This window comes from Ranitomeya variabilis, chromosome 8, assembly GCF_051348905.1.
Source record: "Ranitomeya variabilis isolate aRanVar5 chromosome 8, aRanVar5.hap1, whole genome shotgun sequence".
NCBI lineage: Eukaryota > Metazoa > Chordata > Amphibia > Anura > Dendrobatidae > Ranitomeya > Ranitomeya variabilis.
The window spans coordinates 215,024,579-215,043,154 of NC_135239.1; the positions used below are offsets into that span (position 1 = coordinate 215,024,579).

An 18,576-nucleotide genomic window follows, 5' to 3' on the forward strand; every position below is an offset into this window, starting at 1 on the left:
TATAGTGCTGCCATACAGTGCCTCCATACAGTGCCGCCATACAGTGCCTCCATATAGTGCTGCCATACAGTGCCTACATATAGTGCTGCCATACAGTGCCGCCATATAATGCTGCCATACAGTGCCTATTTAATGCCGCTGTACAAAGTAGGAATATTGGAACTATACTGTGACAATTCAGAAAGGTCACCAATATGGTGTGAGTGAAAAATCCCTTTAATACTGACACAGAGATCCTAGATAACAGCTCCATACTGTGCCCACATAGGAGCGCCATACAACGCACGGATAATAATACTGTGCTGCCGGCTATCATGGAGGTTTGTGCGACTTCCCACACCGTCACTGACCTCCCCACACCGTCACTGACCTCCCCAAACCATCACTGACCTCCTCACACCGTCACTGACCTCCCCACCCCGTCACTGACCTTCCCACACCGTCACTGACCTCCCCACACCGTCACTGACCTTCCCACACCGTCACTGACCTCCCCACACCGTCACTGACCTCCCCACACCGTCACTGACCTCCCCACACCGTCACTGACCTCCCCAAACCATCACTGACCTCCCCACACCGTCACTGACCTCCCCAAACCGTCACTGACCTCCCCACACCGTCACTGACCTCCCCACACCTTCACTGACCTCCCCACACCTTCACTGACCTCCCCACACCGTCACTGACCTTCCCACACCGTCACTGACCTCTCCACACCTTCACTGACCTCCCCACACCGTCACTGACCTCCCCACACCGTCACTGACCTCCTCACACCGTCACTGACCTCCCCACACCGTCACTGACCTTCCCACGCCGTCACTGACCTCCTCACACCGCCACTGACCACCTCACACCGTCACTGACCTCCCCACACCGCCACTGACCTCCTCACACCGTCACTGACCTTCCCACACTGTCACTGACCTCCCCACACTGTCACTGACCTTCCCACACCGTCACTGACCTCCTCACACTGTCAATGACCTCACACCGTCACTGACCTTCCCACACCGTCACTGACCTCCTCACACCGTCACTGACCTCCTCACACCGTCACTGACCTCCTCACACCGTCACTGACCTTCCCACACCGTCACTGTCCTCCTCACACTGTCACTGACCTTCCCACACCGTCACTGTCCTCCTCACACCGTCACTGACCTTCCCACACTGTCACTGACCTTCCCACACTGTCACTGACCTTCCCACACCGTCTCTGACCTCCTCACACCGTCACTGACCTCCTCACACCATCACTGTCCTCCCCACACCGTCACTGACCTCCCCAAACCGTCACTGACCTCCCCACACCGTCACTGACCTCCCCAAACCGTCACTGACCTCCTCACACCGTCACTGACCTTCCCACACTGTCACTGACCTCCCCACACCGTCACTGACCTCCCCACAACGTCACTGACCTTCCCACACTGTCACTGACCTCCCCACACCGTCACTGACCTCCCCACACCGTCACTGACCTCCCCGCACCGTCACTGACCTCCTCCCACCATCACTGACCTCCTCACACTGTCACTGACCTCCTCACACTGTCACTGACCTCCCCACACCGTCACTGACCTTCCCACACCGTCACTGACCTCCTCACACTGTCACTGGCCTCCCCACACCGCCACTGACCACCTCACACCGTCACTGACCTCCCCACACCGTCACTGACCTTCCCACACCGTCACTGACCTCCTCACACTGTCACTGACCTCCCCACACCGCCACTGACTTCCTCACACCGTCACTGACCTCCCCACACCGTCACTGACCTTCCCACACCGTCACTGACCTCCTCACACCGTCACTGACCTCCTCACACCGTCACTGACCTCCTCACACCGTCACTGACTTCCTCACACCGTCACTGACCTCCTCACACTGTCACTGACCTCCCCACACCTTCACTGACCTCCCCACACCTTCACTGACCTCCCCACACCGTCACTGACCTTCCCACACCGTCACTGACCTCTCCACACCTTCACTGACCTCCCCACACCGTCACTGACCTCCCCACACCGTCACTGACCTCCTCACACCGTCACTGACCTCCTCACACCGTCACTGACCTCCCCACACCGTCACTGACCTTCCCACGCCGTCACTGACCTCCTCACACTGTCACTGACCTCCCCACACCGCCACTGACCACCTCACACCGTCACTGACCTCCCCACACCGCCACTGACCTCCTCACACCGTCACTGACCTTCCCACACTGTCACTGACCTCCCCACACTGTCACTGACCTTCCCACACCGTCACTGACCTCCTCACACTGTCAATGACCTCACACCGTCACTGACCTTCCCACACCGTCACTGACCTCCTCACACCGTCACTGACCTCCTCACACCGTCACTGACCTCCTCACACCGTCACTGACCTCCTCACACCGTCACTGACCTTCCCACACCGTCACTGTCCTCCTCACACTGTCACTGACCTTCCCACACCGTCACTGTCCTCCTCACACCGTCACTGACCTTCCCACACTGTCACTGACCTTCCCACACTGTCACTGACCTTCCCACACCGTCTCTGACCTCCTCACACTGTCACTGACCTCCTCACACCTTCACTGTCCTCCCCACACCGTCACTGACCTCCCCAAACCGTCACTGACCTCCCCACACCGTCACTGACCTCCCCAAACCGTCACTGACCTTCCCACACTGTCACTGACCTCCCCACACCGTCACTGACCTTCCCACACTGTCACTGACCTCCCCACACCGTCACTGACCTCCCCACACCGTCACTGACCTCCCCGCACCGTCACTGACCTCCTCCCACCATCACTGACCTCCTCACACTGTCACTGACCTCCTCACACTGTCACTGACCTCCCCACACCGTCACTGACCTTCCCACACCGTCACTGACCTCCTCACACTGTCACTGGCCTCCCCACACCGCCACTGACCACCTCACACCGTCACTGACCTCCCCACACCGCCACTGACCTCCTCACACCGTCACTAACCTTCCCACACCGTCACTGACCTTCCCACACTGTCACTGACCTCCTCACACTGTCACTGACCTCCCCACACCGCCACTGACCTTCCCACACCGTCTCTGACCTCCTCACACCGTCACTGACCTCACACCGTCACTGACCTTCCCACACCGTCACTGACTTCCTCACACCGTCACTGACCTCCTCACACTGTCACTGACCTCCCCACACCGTCACTGACCTCCCCACACCGTCACTGACCTCCTCACACCGTTACTGACCTCCCCACACCGTCACTGACCTTCCCACACCGTCTCTGACCTCCCCACACCGTCACTGACTTCCTCACACCGTCACTGACCTCCCCACACCGTCACTGACCTTCCCACACCGTCACTGACCTCCTCACACCGTCACTGACCTCCTCACACCGTCACTGACCTCCTCACACCGTCACTGACTTCCTCACACCGTCACTGACCTCCTCACACTGTCACTGACCTCCCCACACCGTCACTGACCTCCCCACACCATCTCTGACCTCCCCACACCGTCACTGACCTCCCCACACCGTCACTGACCTCCTCACACCGTCATTGACCTCCTCACACCGTCACTGACCTCCCCACACCGTCACTGACCATTGTCACACCAGTCAGCCATGATGATGTATCTGTCAGCACAACGTTCACCTCTGGCGTCTCCAGACCCTCACGTCTGTCACCTGTGCTCAGATGGAGTCATGAAGGTGACTTAGTGAGGAGACACATCATGGAGATGTCCAGCAGTGCCATCAGCTCAGAACAGTGCGGAGAAGTCCGGCCAGAAGTCGTCTCCATGGAAGAATTGAGTCCAAAACACCAAACCTTCTACATGGGAGCAAGTGACTAAACTCTGCACAAAAACCCAGGATCCGGGGGCAGATAGTGTCAGCAGGAGCCCGGACTGAGGACCTGGAATATTCGGCTGTAACAGAAGCAGACTGGAACAATGGCTGGAGACAAGAACGAGGGTCTGCAGAGCAGTGAGGCAGGCGGAGGGTCCGGCAGGTCAGCGGCTGCATTTCAGCAGATAGTTGTGGATTTGGTCAGGATTAATGGTGTCCTCAATGCGGAGAAATCCCGGCAGACACTGAGCCGTCATGTAATGTCACCAGAAGGCGTCTGATCAGATCCACATGTATCCTGCAGCCGGACAACGACCCCCAACATCCAGCCAGTGTCATTAATAACGAGGAGTCCTGGGGGTGATGATCCGGAGCCCTGATCTCCCATCATCCAGTCTGTCTGGGATCACATGAAGGATCCGCACAAGACTCATACACAGAAGATCGGGGGTCAGGTGTCCAAGATGTTTATTACAACCTCCTGCCGAGATCCTCCATAACCTGTGTACAAGTGAGGAGAAGTGATGGAGGCGATGGGCGGTCACCAGATACTGAAGATGGAGGCGACGGGTGATGTAAGGCTGCGGTAGCATCGTACACAGTGAAGAGGCAGTGACCCACAAAGTTCCAACACACAGGTCTCTTCAATGTGTTTCCTCACAGCATTAAAGTCCAATTCACACAATGCATATAACTCCAGTGTATATTATCAGTGTTCAGTTCACACCAGTTCATAGCAATACATATCATATGACTGTAGATTGCAGTCCCTAAACAGGCCAGACTTCCCTTGTCCAGTTTCCCTGGGTGACCGCACGCCATATTACAGTCTCCATACACACAGCCTCATATGTTGCAGACACTACACACGCCAGCCCCTCTGACTAGTTCCCGTGGGTGTCCTGCATCGCTGTATCACAGTCTCTTTACTCACACAGCTGTACACAGCCAAGGATATCCTCCGGATAGCAGCCGGGCAACATATCCACCTATTTGCAATCGTTACACATGCTAGTCCTCTTTCGAGCACAGGACATCCACGTCCGGGCACAGGACTGTCCACATCCATCTCTTTCAGGCACAGGACTGTCCACATCTGAGACCAGTTACCATGGACGACCTGCATCGCTGTATACGCTGCGGGTGCCAGGCTATTCAGCTGCCCTGGGTGCTGGCTCCGCTGGCCTGTGCCTCCATGCACTCAGCCAGCGCTCTGCAGGCCTCTGCTCTGCACACAGCACACATCAGACTGACACTGGCGTGCACCTCTGTTGTGAATTTGCTTTTTGCTCCCTCTAGTGGTTATTAGTGATTTGACTCTGGGAGCGTCTGTCTTCTCTTATTTGCTCACCTGGGCCGTTAGTTCAGGGGCGTTGCTATATAAGCTCCCTGGACCTTCAGTTCAATGCCTGGCATCGTTGTTTTCAGAGCTAATCCGTAGTGCTCTTGTCTACTGATCCTGGTTCCTGCTAGATTCAGCTAAGTCTGCTTTCTTGCTTTTTGCTATTTGTTTTTGTTTGCATTTTTGTCCAGCTTGTACTAAACTATATCCTGACCTTGCTGGAAGCTCTAGGGAGCTGGTGTTCTCCCCCCGGGCCGTTAGACGGTTCGGGGGTTCTTGAATTTCCAGCGTGGATTTTTATAGGGTTTTTGTTGACCAAATAAGTTATCTTGCTTTATTCTGCTATGAGTGAGCGGGCCTCTCTTTGCTATACCTAGTTCATTTCTGTGTTTGTCATTTCCTCTTACCTCACCGTTATTATTTGTGGGGGGCTTGTATCCAACTTTGGGGTCCCTTTCTCTGGAGGCAAGAGAGGTCTTTGTTTTCCTCTTCTAGGGGTAGCTAGATTCTCCGGCTGGCGCGAGTCATCTAGCGATCACCGTAGGCATGTTCCCCGGCTACTTCTAGTGTTGGCGTTAGGAGTAGATATTTGGTCAACCCAGTTACCACTGCCCTATGAGCTGGATTTTGGTATCTCGCAGACTTACACGTTCCTCTGAGACCCTCGCCATTGGGGTCATAACACACCTCACACACCTGACACACCCATACCTCTTACTGCAGGGCTTTTTAGGGTATGTGCACACGTAGAATGGTCCACTGTGGATTTACTGCAGATTTACCGCGGTTTTTGTGCGGATTCCACTGCGGTTTTACACCTGCGGTTTTCTATTATGGAGCAGGTGTAAAATCGCTGCGGATTCCGCACAAAGAATTGACATGCTGCGGAATGTAAACCGCTGCATTTCCGCGTATTTTTTTCCGCAGCATGTGCACTGCGGATTGCGTTTCCGATAGGTTTACATCGTACTGTAAACGCATGGGAAACTGCTGCGGATCCGCAGCAAAATCCGCAGCGTGTGCACATACCCTAACACACACAAACCTGTGGCCTTCAGCTACATTGCAAACCTGGACCGGAAATCTGTGACTCCCATGCACACCTATGGACGTCATCCATCTGCATGCACAACCTGGGGAGGACACACAGCGACCCCTACCTGTGACATGAGTCACTGCATCCCACTGCAATCACAGCTACACCTGCAACTGCCATGCACACCTATGGCCTCCATGCGCATTCTGGGGAGCACAAACAGCGCCCCCTAGCTGTAACAGGGGTCACTGCCTCACAGCTGTCACCAGATACTGAACATGGAGGCAATGGGCAATCACCAGATACTGAAGATGGAGGTAATGTGCTGTCACAAGATACTGATGATGGAGGTGACGGGCGGTCACCAGATACTGATAATGGAGGTGAAGAGCGGTCACCAGATACTGATGATGGAGGTGATGGGCAGTCACCAGATACTGATGATGGAGGCGATGGGCGGTCACCAGATATTGATGATGGAGATGACGGGTGATCACCAGATACTGATGATGGAGGGGAAGGGCGGTCACCAGACACTGATGATGGAGATGATGGGCGGTCAGCAGATACTGATGATGGAGGCGACAGGTGGTCACCAGATACTGATGATGGAGGTGATGGGCAGTCACCAGATACTGATGATGGAGGCGAAGGGCGGTCACCAGATACTGATGATGGAGGCGACGGGTGGTCACCAGATACTGATGAGATTTACATTTCTCTTCAGTCACTTTGCATTTTGTTAATTAATAAAGATAAACTGTTAACTCTTCTATTACTGGAAACTTCTGACTCTGCAGCATTTTCCCTATAACTTGGATGTAGTGGAAGGCGCAGGTCCCCGGCAGCACAGAGTATTTCAGGAGAGGAGTGCTGACTCTTATGCGGATGTTAATGAGGACAGGGCTGTGTGTCACTTTGTATCAGTATGAACACTGGTTGCTATGGAGACTCGCACATTCCGGGTTTTCGCGCCATGTGACCAGTGACACCATTTATAAAGCAGATTTTTATTTCTCGTACTTATGTTTCCACAGTGTAGCGATTTACAGCCCCAGAATCGGGTGCGGATATCGTGTCCCCGTCCTGGATCCCCCAGAATTCTGACAATATATGAAAAGTGCTGATTGTAAGGTGCAGACGATAAAACTCAAAAATTAAAGAGAAACTGCGCAGCAATGTGTGAGCCGGTATAACGCAGGGGCCCCATCATCTCCTCGCGCACTGCGGCTTCTAGTATCTCCCGCCGGGGCGCTGCCCGAAGTATCGCTTGTACGCCGCTCCCCAGCCGTGTCTCATGGCGTAGCGCTCGCAGGGGTTGTACTCCTCGCAGGTCTCGCGCTGCCGCTCCCAGGGGCTCTTGGCGCGAAGTCTGGAGAAACGGAAATGACAAGAGCAGCGCTTAAAGGGCAACTCCACAATGGTTCATGGATCAGATCCCTGCAGAACTGAGCTATTCCACTCCAGTCACATCCAGAGCTGCACACTGCTTCGAGTTTCCTGACTCATTTCATTGAGTAAATCAACAGAGGAAAAATAGTTTTGAATCCAATTGTATCACTCAAAGAAAATAACCAGGGCGTGCAGCTCTGGATGTGGCTGGGGTAAATAACACGTGTTGTAAGAGCAGAATTGTGAATGCAGCTCTGGATGTGGCTGGAGTAAATAACACATGTTGTAAGAGCAGAATTGTGAATGCAGCTCTGGATGTGGCTGGAGTGTAACACTTGTGAATGCAGCTCTGGATGTGGCTGGAGTAAATAACATGTGTTGTAACATCAGAATTGTGAATGCAGCTCTGGGTGTGGCTGGAGTAGATCACTTGTGAATGCAGCTCTGGATGTGGCTGGAGTAGAACACTTGTGAATGCAGCTCTGCATGTGGCTGGAGTATAACACTTGTGAATGCAGCTCTGGATGTGGCTGGAGTATAACACTTGTGAATGCAGCTCTGCATGTGGCTGGAGTATAACACTTGTGAATGCAGCTCTGGATGTGGCTGGAGTATAACACCTGTGAATGCAGCTCTGGATGTGGCTGGAGTATAACACTTGTGAATGCAGCTCTGGATGTGGCTGGAGTATAACACTTGTGAATGCAGCTCTGCATGTGGCTGGAGTATAACACTTGTGAATTAAGCTCTGGATGTGGCTGGAGTATAACACTTGTGAATGCAGCTCTGGATGTGGCTGGAGTATAACACTTGTGAATGCAGCTCTGGATGTGGCTGGAGTATAACACCTGTGAATGCAGCTCTGGATGTGGCTGGAGTATAACACCTGTGAATGCAGCTCTGGATGTGGCTGGAGTAGAACACCTGTGAATGCAGCTCTGGATGTGGCTGGAGTGTAACACTTGTGAATGCAGCTCTGGATGTGGCTGGAGTATAACACCTGTGAATGCAGCTCTGGATGTGGCTGGAGTATAACACTTGTGAATGCAGCTCTGGATGTGGCTGGAGTATAACACTTGTGAATGCAGCTCTGGATGTGGCTGGAGTATAACACCTGTGAATGCAGCTCTGGATGTGGCTGGAGTAGAACACTTGTGAATGCAGCTCTGCATGTGGCTGGAGTATAACGCTTGTGAATGCAGCTCTGGATGTGGCTGGAGTATAACACTTGTGAATGCAGCTCTGGATGTGGCTGGAGTATAACACCTGTGAATGCAGCTCTGGATGTGGCTGGAGTAGAACACTTGTGAATGCAGCTCTGGATGTGGCTGGAGTATAACACCTGTGAATGCAGCTCTGGATGTGGCTGGAGTAGAACACCTGTGAATGCAGCTCTGGATGTGGCTGGAGTAGAACACTTGTGAATGCAGCTCTGGATGTGGCTGGAGTATAACACCTGTGAATGCAGCTCTGGATGTGGCTGGAGTATAACACTTGTGAATGCAGCTCTGGATGTGGCTGGAGTATAACACTTGTGAATGCAGCTCTGGATGTGGCTGGAGTATAACACCTGTGAATGCAGCTCTGGATGTGGCTGGAGTAGAACACTTGTGAATGCAGCTCTGCATGTGGCTGGAGTATAACGCTTGTGAATGCAGCTCTGGATGTGGCTGGAGTATAACACTTGTGAATGCAGCTCTGGATGTGGCTGGAGTATAACACCTGTGAATGCAGCTCTGGATGTGGCTGGAGTAGAACACTTGTGAATGCAGCTCTGGATGTGGCTGGAGTATAACACCTGTGAATGCAGCTCTGGATGTGGCTGGAGTAGAACACTTGTGAATGCAGCTCTGCAGCAGTACTTGCCACATACTTTGCAGTCACTGACTATAGTCCTGTGTAATCTGCATGTACAGGAGCGGATTGTCAGGTTATTCTCGGTTCCCGCCGTTCTCCTTACCGCTCATTCATTCGCACGTTCCGTTGCATGAAGGAGTTGGCATTTCTTGAGTTAACAAACGGATCTGCAGCAAAAATATAAGAGTGATGTGTATAGAACACAAGTCAGACAGCAAAGAAAAGAGAAAGGGCAAAGAGGTAGAGGGCAAAGGATTGTGCACACTGATACACTGTAACAACCCCTCAGATACAAGCAGGAATCCTGCAATCCTTCCTATAAATCGTTCTTACCGTAACGTTCGTAGGACTCGTGGCTTTCATGTGAGTCTAGAGAAGGAAGACAAGTGTCAGTGATGAGTACAAGCCGCAGTCTGAGAATCCTATGTAGCAAAGACTGGGGGCAAGAAAGCGCAGTGGGGTCTTATCCGATGATGATCGGAGACCGTAGGGTGAAAGGACTCAGTCACCTCATGTAACACACAACTATTGATGGAAGCCACAGGTGTCAAGATGTCCGACGAAATGTGTGTTGTGTTTTACTGATGATAATAAAAGTCATCGCTCCCAATCCCGTCTCAGAGAATCGTCCTTTATCAGCAGCGCAGAGGAGCCTCTCATTCTTATTTGGCATTTGTGTCCTGTCTATGGTTCTGGTTACAGCAGCCTGTGTCCTGTCCATGTTCCTGGTTACAGCAGTCTGTGTCCTGTCCATGTTCCTGGTTACAGCAGCCTGTGTCCTGTCCATGTTCCTGGTTACAGCAGTCTGTGTCCTGTCCATGTTCCTGGTTACAGCAGTCTGTGTCCTGTCCATGTTCCTGGTTACAGCAGCCTGTGTCCTGTCTAAGGTTCTGGTTATAGCAGCCTGTGTCCTGTCTATGGTTCTGGTTACAGCAGCCTGTATCCTGTCTATGGTTCTGGTTACAGCAGCCTGTGTCCTGTCTATGGTTCTGGTTACAGCAGCCTGTATACTGTCTATGGTTCTGGTTACAGCAGCCTGTGTCCTGTCTATGGTTCTGGTTACAGCAGCCTGTATACTGTCTATGGTTCTGGTTACAGCAGCCTGTGTCCTGTCCATGTTCCTGGTTACAGCAGCCTGTGTCCTGTCTAAGGTTCTGGTTATAGCAGCCTGTGTCCTGTCTATGGTTCTGGTTACAGCAGCCTGTGTCCTGTCCATGGTTCTGGTTACAGCAGCTTGTGTCCTGTCTATGGTTCTGGTTACAGCAGCCTGTGTCCTGTCTATGGTTCTGGTTACAGCAGCCTGTGTCCTGTCTATGGTTCTGGTTACAGCAGCCTGTATACTGTCTATGGTTCTGGTTACAGCAGCCTGTATCCTGTCTATGGTTCTGGTTACAGCAGCCTGTGTCCTGTCTATGGTTCTGGTTACAGCAGCCTGTGTCCTGTCTATGGTTCTGGTTACAGCAGCCTGTATACTGTCTATGGTTCTGGTTACAGCAGCCTGTGTCCTGTCTATGGTTCTGGTTACAGCAGCCTGTATACTGTCTATGGTTCTGGTTACAGCAGCCTGTGTCCTGTCCATGTTCCTGGTTACAGCAGCCTGTGTCCTGTCTAAGGTTCTGGTTATAGCAGCCTGTGTCCTGTCTATGGTTCTGGTTACAGCAGCCTGTGTCCTGTCCATGGTTCTGGTTACAGCAGCTTGTGTCCTGTCTATGGTTCTGGTTACAGCAGCCTGTGTCCTGTCTATGGTTCTGGTTACAGCAGCCTGTGTCCTGTCTATGGTTCTGGTTACAGCAGCCTGTATACTGTCTATGGTTCTGGTTACAGCAGCCTGTGTCCTGTCTATGGTTCTGGTTACAGCAGCCTGTATACTGTCTATGGTTCTGGTTACAGCAGCCTGTATCCTGTCTATGGTTCTGGTTACAGCAGCCTGTGTCCTGTCTATGGTTCTGGTTACAGCAGCCTGTGTCCTGTCTATGGTTCTGGTTACAGCAGCCTGTATACTGTCTATGGTTCTGGTTACAGCAGCCTGTATCCTGTCTATGGTTCTGGTTACAGCAGCCTGTGTCCTGTCTATGGTTCTGGTTACAGCAGCCTGTATACTGTCTATGGTTCTGGTTACAGCAGCCTGTATCCTGTCTATGGTTCTGGTTACAGCAGCCTGTGTCCTGTCTATGGTTCTGGTTACAGCAGCCTGTGTCCTGTCTATGGTTCTGGTTACAGCAGCCTGTATACTGTCTATGGTTCTGGTTACAGCAGCCTGTGTCCTGTCTATGGTTCTGGTTACAGCAGCCTGTGTCCTGTCTATGGTTCTAGTTACAGCAACCTGTATCCTGTCTATGGTTCTGGTTACAGCAGCCTGTGTACTGTCTATGTTCCTGGTTACAGCAGCCTGTGTCCTGTCTATGGCTCTGGTTACAGCAGCCTGTGTCCTGTCTATGGTTCTGGTTACAGCAGCCTGTATACTGTCTATGGTTCTGGTTACAGCAGCTTGTGTCCTGCCTATGTTCCTGCTTACAGCAGCCTGTGTCCTGCTTATGTTCCTGGTTACAGCAGCCTGTATCCTGTCTATGGTTCTGGTTACAGCAGCCTGTGTTCTGTCTATGGTTCTGGTTATAGCAGCCTGTGTCCTGTCTATGGTTCTGGTTACAGCAGCCTGTGTCCTGTCCATGGTTCTGGTTACAGCAGCTTGTGTCCTGTCTATGGTTCTGGTTACAGCAGCCTGTGTCCTGTCTATGGTTCTGGTTACAGCAGCCTGTGTCCTGTCTATGGTTCTGGTTACAGCAGCCTGTATACTGTCTATGGTTCTGGTTACAGCAGCCTGTATCCTGTCTATGGTTCTGGTTACAGCAGCCTGTGTCCTGTCTATGGTTCTGGTTACAGCAGCCTGTGTCCTGTCTATGGTTCTGGTTACAGCAGCCTGTATACTGTCTATGGTTCTGGTTACAGCAGCCTGTGTCCTGTCTATGGTTCTGGTTACAGCAGCCTGTGTCCTGTCTATGGTTCTAGTTACAGCAACCTGTATCCTGTCTATGGTTCTGGTTACAGCAGCCTGTGTACTGTCTATGTTCCTGGTTACAGCAGCCTGTGTCCTGTCTATGGCTCTGGTTACAGCAGCCTGTGTCCTGTCTATGGTTCTGGTTACAGCAGCCTGTATACTGTCTATGGTTCTGGTTACAGCAGCTTGTGTCCTGCCTATGTTCCTGCTTACAGCAGCCTGTGTCCTGCTTATGTTCCTGGTTACAGCAGCCTGTATCCTGTCTATGGTTCTGGTTACAGCAGCCTGTGTTCTGTCTATGGTTCTGGTTACAGCAGCCTGTGTTCTGTCTATGGTTCTGGTTACAGCAGCCTGTGTCCTCTCTATGGTTCTGGTTACAGCAGCCTGTGTTCTGTCTATGGTTCTGGTTACAGCAGCCTGTATTCTGTCTATGTTCCTGGTTACAGCAGCCTGTATCATGTCTATGGTTCTGGTTACAGCAGCCTGTATACTGTCTATGGTTCTGGTTACAGCAGCCTGTGTTCTGTCTATGGTTCTGGTTACAGCAGCCTGTATACTGTCTATGGTTCTGGTTACAGCAGCCTGTGTCCTGTCCATGTTCCTGGTTACAGCAGCCTGTGTCCTGTCTATGGTTCTGGTTATAGCAGCCTGTGTCCTTTCTATGGTTCTGGTTACAGCAGCCTGTATACTGTCTATGATCCTGGTTACAGCAGCCTGTATCCTGTCTATGGTTCTGGTTACAGCAGCCTGTATCCTGTCTATGATCCTGGTTACAGCAGCCTGTATCCTGTCTATGGTTCTGGTTACAGCAGCCTGTGTCCTGTCTATGTTCCTGGTTACAGCAGCCTGTGTCCTTTCTATGGTTCTGGTTACAGCAGCCTGTATCCTGTCTATGGTTCTGGTTACAGCAGCCTGTGTCCTGTCTATGGTTCTGGTTACAGCAGCCTGTATACTGTCTATGGTTCTGGTTACAGCAGCCTGTGTCCTGTCTATGGTTCTGGTTACAGCAGCCTGTATCCTGTCTATGGTTCTGGTTACAGCAGCCTGTATCCTGTCTATGATCCTGGTTACAGCAGCCTGTATCCTGTCTATGGTTCTGGTTACAGCAGCCTGTGTCCTGTCTATGTTCCTGGTTACAGCAGCCTGTGTCCTTTCTATGGTTCTGGTTACAGCAGCCTGTATCCTGTCTATGGTTCTGGTTACAGCAGCCTGTGTCCTGTCTATGGTTCTGGTTACAGCAGCCTGTATACTGTCTATGGTTCTGGTTACAGCAGCCTGTGTCCTGTCTATGGTTCTGGTTACAGCAGCCTGTGTCCTGTCTATGGTTCTGGTTACAGCAGCCTGTATACTGTCTATGGTTCTGGTTACAGCAGCCTGTATACTGTCTATGGTTCTGGTTACAGCAGCCTGTATACTGTCTATGGTTCTGGTTACAGCAGCCTGTGTCCTGGCCATGGTTCTGGTTACAGCAGCCTGTGTCCTGTCTATGGTTCTGGTTACAGCAGCCTGTATACTGTCTATGGTTCTGGTTACAGCAGCCTGTATACTGTCTATGGTTCTGGTTACAGCAGCCTGTGTCCTGGCCATGGTTCTGGTTACAGCAGCCTGTGTCCTGTCCATGATCCTGGTTACAGTAGCCTGTGTCCTGTCCATGATCCTGGTTACAGCAGCCTGTGTCCTGTCTATGGTTCTGGTTACAGCAGTCTGTGTTCTGTCTATGGTTCTGGTTACAGCAGCCTGTATACTGTCTATGGTTCTGGTTACAGCAGCCTGTGTCCTGTCTATGGTTCTGGTTACAGCAGCCTGTGTCCTGTCTATGGTTCTGGTTACAGCAGCCTGTGTCCTGTCTATGGTTCTGGTTACAGCAGCCTGTGTCCTGTCTATGGTTCTGGTTACAGCAGCTTGTGTCCTGTCCATGGTTCTGGTTACAACAGCCTGTGTCCTTTCTATGGTTCTGGTTACAACAGCCTGTGTCCTGTCTATGTTCCTGGTTACAGCAGCCTGTGTCCTGTCTATGGTTCTGGTTACAGCAGCCTGTATACTGTCTATGGTTCTGGTTACAGCAGCCTGTGTCCTGTCCATGTTCCTGGTTACAGCCGCCTGTGTCCTGTCTATGGTTCTGGTTACAGCAGCCTGTATACTGTCTATGATCCTGGTTACAGCAGCCTGTGTCCTTTCTATGGTTCTGGTTATAGCAGCCTGTGTCCTGTCTGTGGTTCTGGTTACAGCAGCCTGTATACTGTCTATGATCCTGGTTACAGCAGCCTGTGTCCTGTCCATGATCCTGGTTACAGCAGCCTGTGTCCTGTCTATGGTTCTGGTTATAGCAGCCTGTGTCCTGTCTATGGTTCTGGTTACAGCAGCCTGTGTCCTGTCTATGGTTCTGGTTACAGCAGCCTGTATCCTGTCTATGGTTCAGGTTACAGCAGCCTGTGTCCTGTCCATGTTCCTGGTTACAGCAGCCTGTGTTCTGTCTATGGTTCTGGTTACAGCAGCTTGTGTCCTTTCTATGGTTCTGGTTACAACAGCCTGTGTCCTTTCTATGGTTCTGGTTACAACAGCCTGTGTCCTGTCTATGTTCCTGGTTACAGCAGCCTGTGTCCTGTCTATGGTTCTGGTTACAGCAGCCTGTGTCCTGTCTATGGTTCTGGTTACAGCAGCCTGTGTCCTGTCTATGGTTCTGGTTACAGCAGCCTGTATACTGTCTATGGTTCTGGTTACAGCAGCCTGTATACTGTCTATGGTTCTGGTTATAGCAGCCTGTGTCCTTTCTATGGTTCTGGTTACAACAGCCTGTGTCCTGTCTGTGGCCTCTAGGCACTCCAGTATTTCGAACATTTCAAATAATTTGCAGTTTTTCCTTCGAAGAAATCAAATAAATAATCGTTACCGTATGCGAGGGTGACCGCAATGGCCAGCGCCACGACCAGGAGCAGTGCCAGGGTCTTCATGCTGACTTGTGTATTTTTCCTTCTCCACTTGCCACAAGGAAATCTTCTTCTGGGGATAGAAGGAGTAATTACTGCTTATAAGAGAGCGGCGCTACTATAAAACCCAACATCTGGGGTGGGCGGCACCAAGAATGCTGAGAGGTATGTGCTGGCACAGTCATACCAGGGTGGGGGGCGGCGAGAGGGACGGTGACAAAAATATCAAAAGGTGAAAAATATTATAGAAGACTGTGAAATAACCAAGTGTACCAATCTGTGGAGGTGAACTACAACTCCCAGGAGCTCCATGACCTACTAGTGCCTGCTAGATGTCCAAATCCAGCCCTAGTATATGACATTGTGCCCCCATGTACCCCATGAAACATTTAAGGGTCCTCACTGTCTTATATATTGATTCAATGTATAAAAGAAAAATCTGATCTTTTCAGGATCTCTGCTTGAGAACAAGGCGCTGATGATACAAGGAAGCATCTTCACAAATCTGACAGTTTGTTACAATGTATCAGCCTGGAGTCTGATCACAGAGTTGTCTGCACTGGATACAATTGTAACCACTGATTGCTGCCTCCGATGGAAACCAGTGTCTTCATTCACTGACAGCAAGCAGAGATCTTATAATGGCATTGAAATGAAACATGACGGACCCAATTCATCATCTGCGATTTTAAGTCGCTTTCGTTTTTTAGTTTTTTATTCGCTGACGATTTTTACACCAATGAATCAAAATAACAAACACAGTTTGCTCCGAGTGCTCCTTATGTTTGACTTTTATCTGTTTTTTAGTACAAAAAGTTGAATGTTCTGTAAAAATTATGCAAAAAAAAAATGAGAAAAAGTTTCATGCCTCAAAAAAAAAGAAAAAAACAAGAAAAAAATAAAAGGTGTAAATGAAATGATGAATGAGCCTGAAGTCTATTAGAAAATGTTCCATCTCATCGTAAACTGTCGTTTCTTATAAAACTGGAGAATGGAAAACACGCTGGGAATGAAGTGGTTAAGTCTGACCTGTCTATAAATGTATATAATAAGCCCTCGGGGCGCGGAGCCGCCTCTGCTACATTCATATCCATCGCACCTGATGCTTCAGGCCACAATTTCCATAGCAGGAAATTGCACGTTCCATCGAATGTACTGGAACCTTCTCCCCCTGGATATTTCTCTCTCACCTGCAGAAACTCCATCTTTTACACGACTCTCCCTTTCCCCAAGTTACAGAGGTCGTCACTGGCTCATATCTAGCTCTCCTTAATATATACATAAGACTAGAAGACTAAATTATTAATAGCTTAAATATAGCTAATAATAATCAGGTGCATGTAACCACTGAGCCAGCATCTCTTCTACATTATCAGACATGTAACGATGGAAGATTCAGGATATAATCAATCAATCAATCAATATAACTGATCATATACCTAAACTGAAAGGCATGGTCCTCAGGGGCTAACTATGGGTCTAGGTCAGTGCATGTAACCACTGAGCCAGCATCTCTTCTACATTATCAGACATGTAACTATGGAAAATTCAGGATATAATTAATCAATAAAACTGATCATATACCTAAAGCGACAGGAATGGTCGTCGGGGTCTAACTCTGGATCTAGGTCAGTGCATGTAACCACTGAGCCAGCGTCTACTCAATATTATCAGAAATGTAACTATGGAAAATTCAGGATATAATTAATCAATAAAACTGATCATATACCTAAACTGAAAGGCATGGTCCTCAGGGGCTAACTATGGGTCTAGGTCAGTGCATGTAACCACTGAGCCAGCATCTCTTCTACATTATCAGACATGTAACTATGGAAAATTCAGGATATAATTAATCAATAAAACTGATCATATACCTAAAGCGACAGGAATGGTCGTCGGGGTCTAACTCTGGGTCTAGGTCAGTGCATGTAACCACTGAGCCAGCGTCTACTCAATATTATCAGAAATATAACTATGAAGATTAAGGACATAATTAATCAGTGTAACTGCTCATATATCTAAATTCGAAGGTATGGTCTTCAGGGGCTAACTCTGGATGTAGGTCAGTGCATGTAACCACTGAGCCAGCTTCTACTCTACATTATCAGTAGGGTTGATCATATAGGAAACAGGCTCTCCATGCATGTGTTGTGACTGGCACACAACCGTGACACATGCATCTGTGGCGCCAAACAGCTGATCCCCGGGAGCGCTCCAGGTATCCGGTTCCCGAAGCAGCTATTCAGTAAGCGCTATAACTATTTGGATGTACGCTAATCTGAAGCTTTTCAATTAACCCTAAGAATCAGACATGTAATTATGTAAGATTCAGGATATAATCAATTAACATAACTGATCATAAATCTAAAGTGACATGCACGGTCCTCGGAGCCTAACTTTGGATCTAGGTCATTGCATGTAACCACTGAGCCAGCTTCTCCTCTACATTATCAGCCATGTAATTATGAAAGATTCAGGATATAATCAATTAATATAACTGATCATATACCTAAAGTAAAGGCATGGTCTTTAGGGGCTGACTCTGTAGGGTCAGTGCATGTAACCACTGAGCCAGCACTTGTTAGAAGTATCACTGTCACATTACAGCAGATAATTTTATGAGAATAGTGTGTAATATGATGGTATATAATACTCACAAGTCCGGTTCTCCGCTGGGACTGGTGAGGAAATGTCTGGGTGCCAGGGGTATTTATCCTGAGCCTCCACCTACATCCCCTTCATGTTTTCCTCCTGATCACTCAGCTCTTACCTCAGTCTTTACACTTCCTTCCCTCCTGGAGGAAATCTCGGACCACGCTTCAGACATAAACCACATATGGCCCTTAATTGGCCGCAGACCCTTTGATGACTCTGATGGGGGCGAAGATGCAGGAAAATCGCTCACAAGGTCCTTAAAGCGCCAACAGCGGAGGGCGCGCCGCCATATCTGTGCGTTGTGTCTCTCCGGGGCTTACAGTGACGACGAGCGAAAATAAAAATGTCATTAAATTCTATCAGTGATGTCTGACAACCTCTCATACATGTGTGCAGTCTGGTTGTCAGCAGTGATACATGATGAGTATAGTATTATAAGGCGTCCGGATTACATGGCGATATGTCCGAGGTGGACGTCTCACTGGTGCATCATGTGCAGCCGCACA

At 50.1% G+C, this 18,576-nt stretch overlaps 1 protein-coding gene across 2 annotated transcripts; it reads right to left on the minus strand.

The window, feature by feature from the left end:
* Positions 1 to 7,238: 7,238 nt before the first annotated feature.
* MGP (matrix Gla protein) lies at positions 7,239 to 18,186 on the minus strand. 2 transcript variants are annotated; one of them, XM_077276952.1, is made up of 5 exons: positions 18,073 to 18,186; positions 15,379 to 15,485; positions 9,827 to 9,862; positions 9,597 to 9,660; positions 7,239 to 7,616 (listed from the first exon to the last, which is right to left on the minus strand). In XM_077276952.1, exons 2-5 carry the CDS (start codon positions 15,437 to 15,439, stop codon positions 7,478 to 7,480), a joined length of 300 nt encoding a protein of 99 aa, XP_077133067.1. In that variant the 5' UTR covers positions 15,440 to 15,485; positions 18,073 to 18,186; the 3' UTR covers positions 7,239 to 7,477. The 2 variants fall into 2 exon arrangements, with proteins under 2 accessions (XP_077133067.1, XP_077133068.1); XM_077276953.1 differs by having other exon boundaries at positions 15,379 to 15,488; positions 18,073 to 18,114.
* Positions 18,187 to 18,576: the final 390 nt, after the last annotated feature.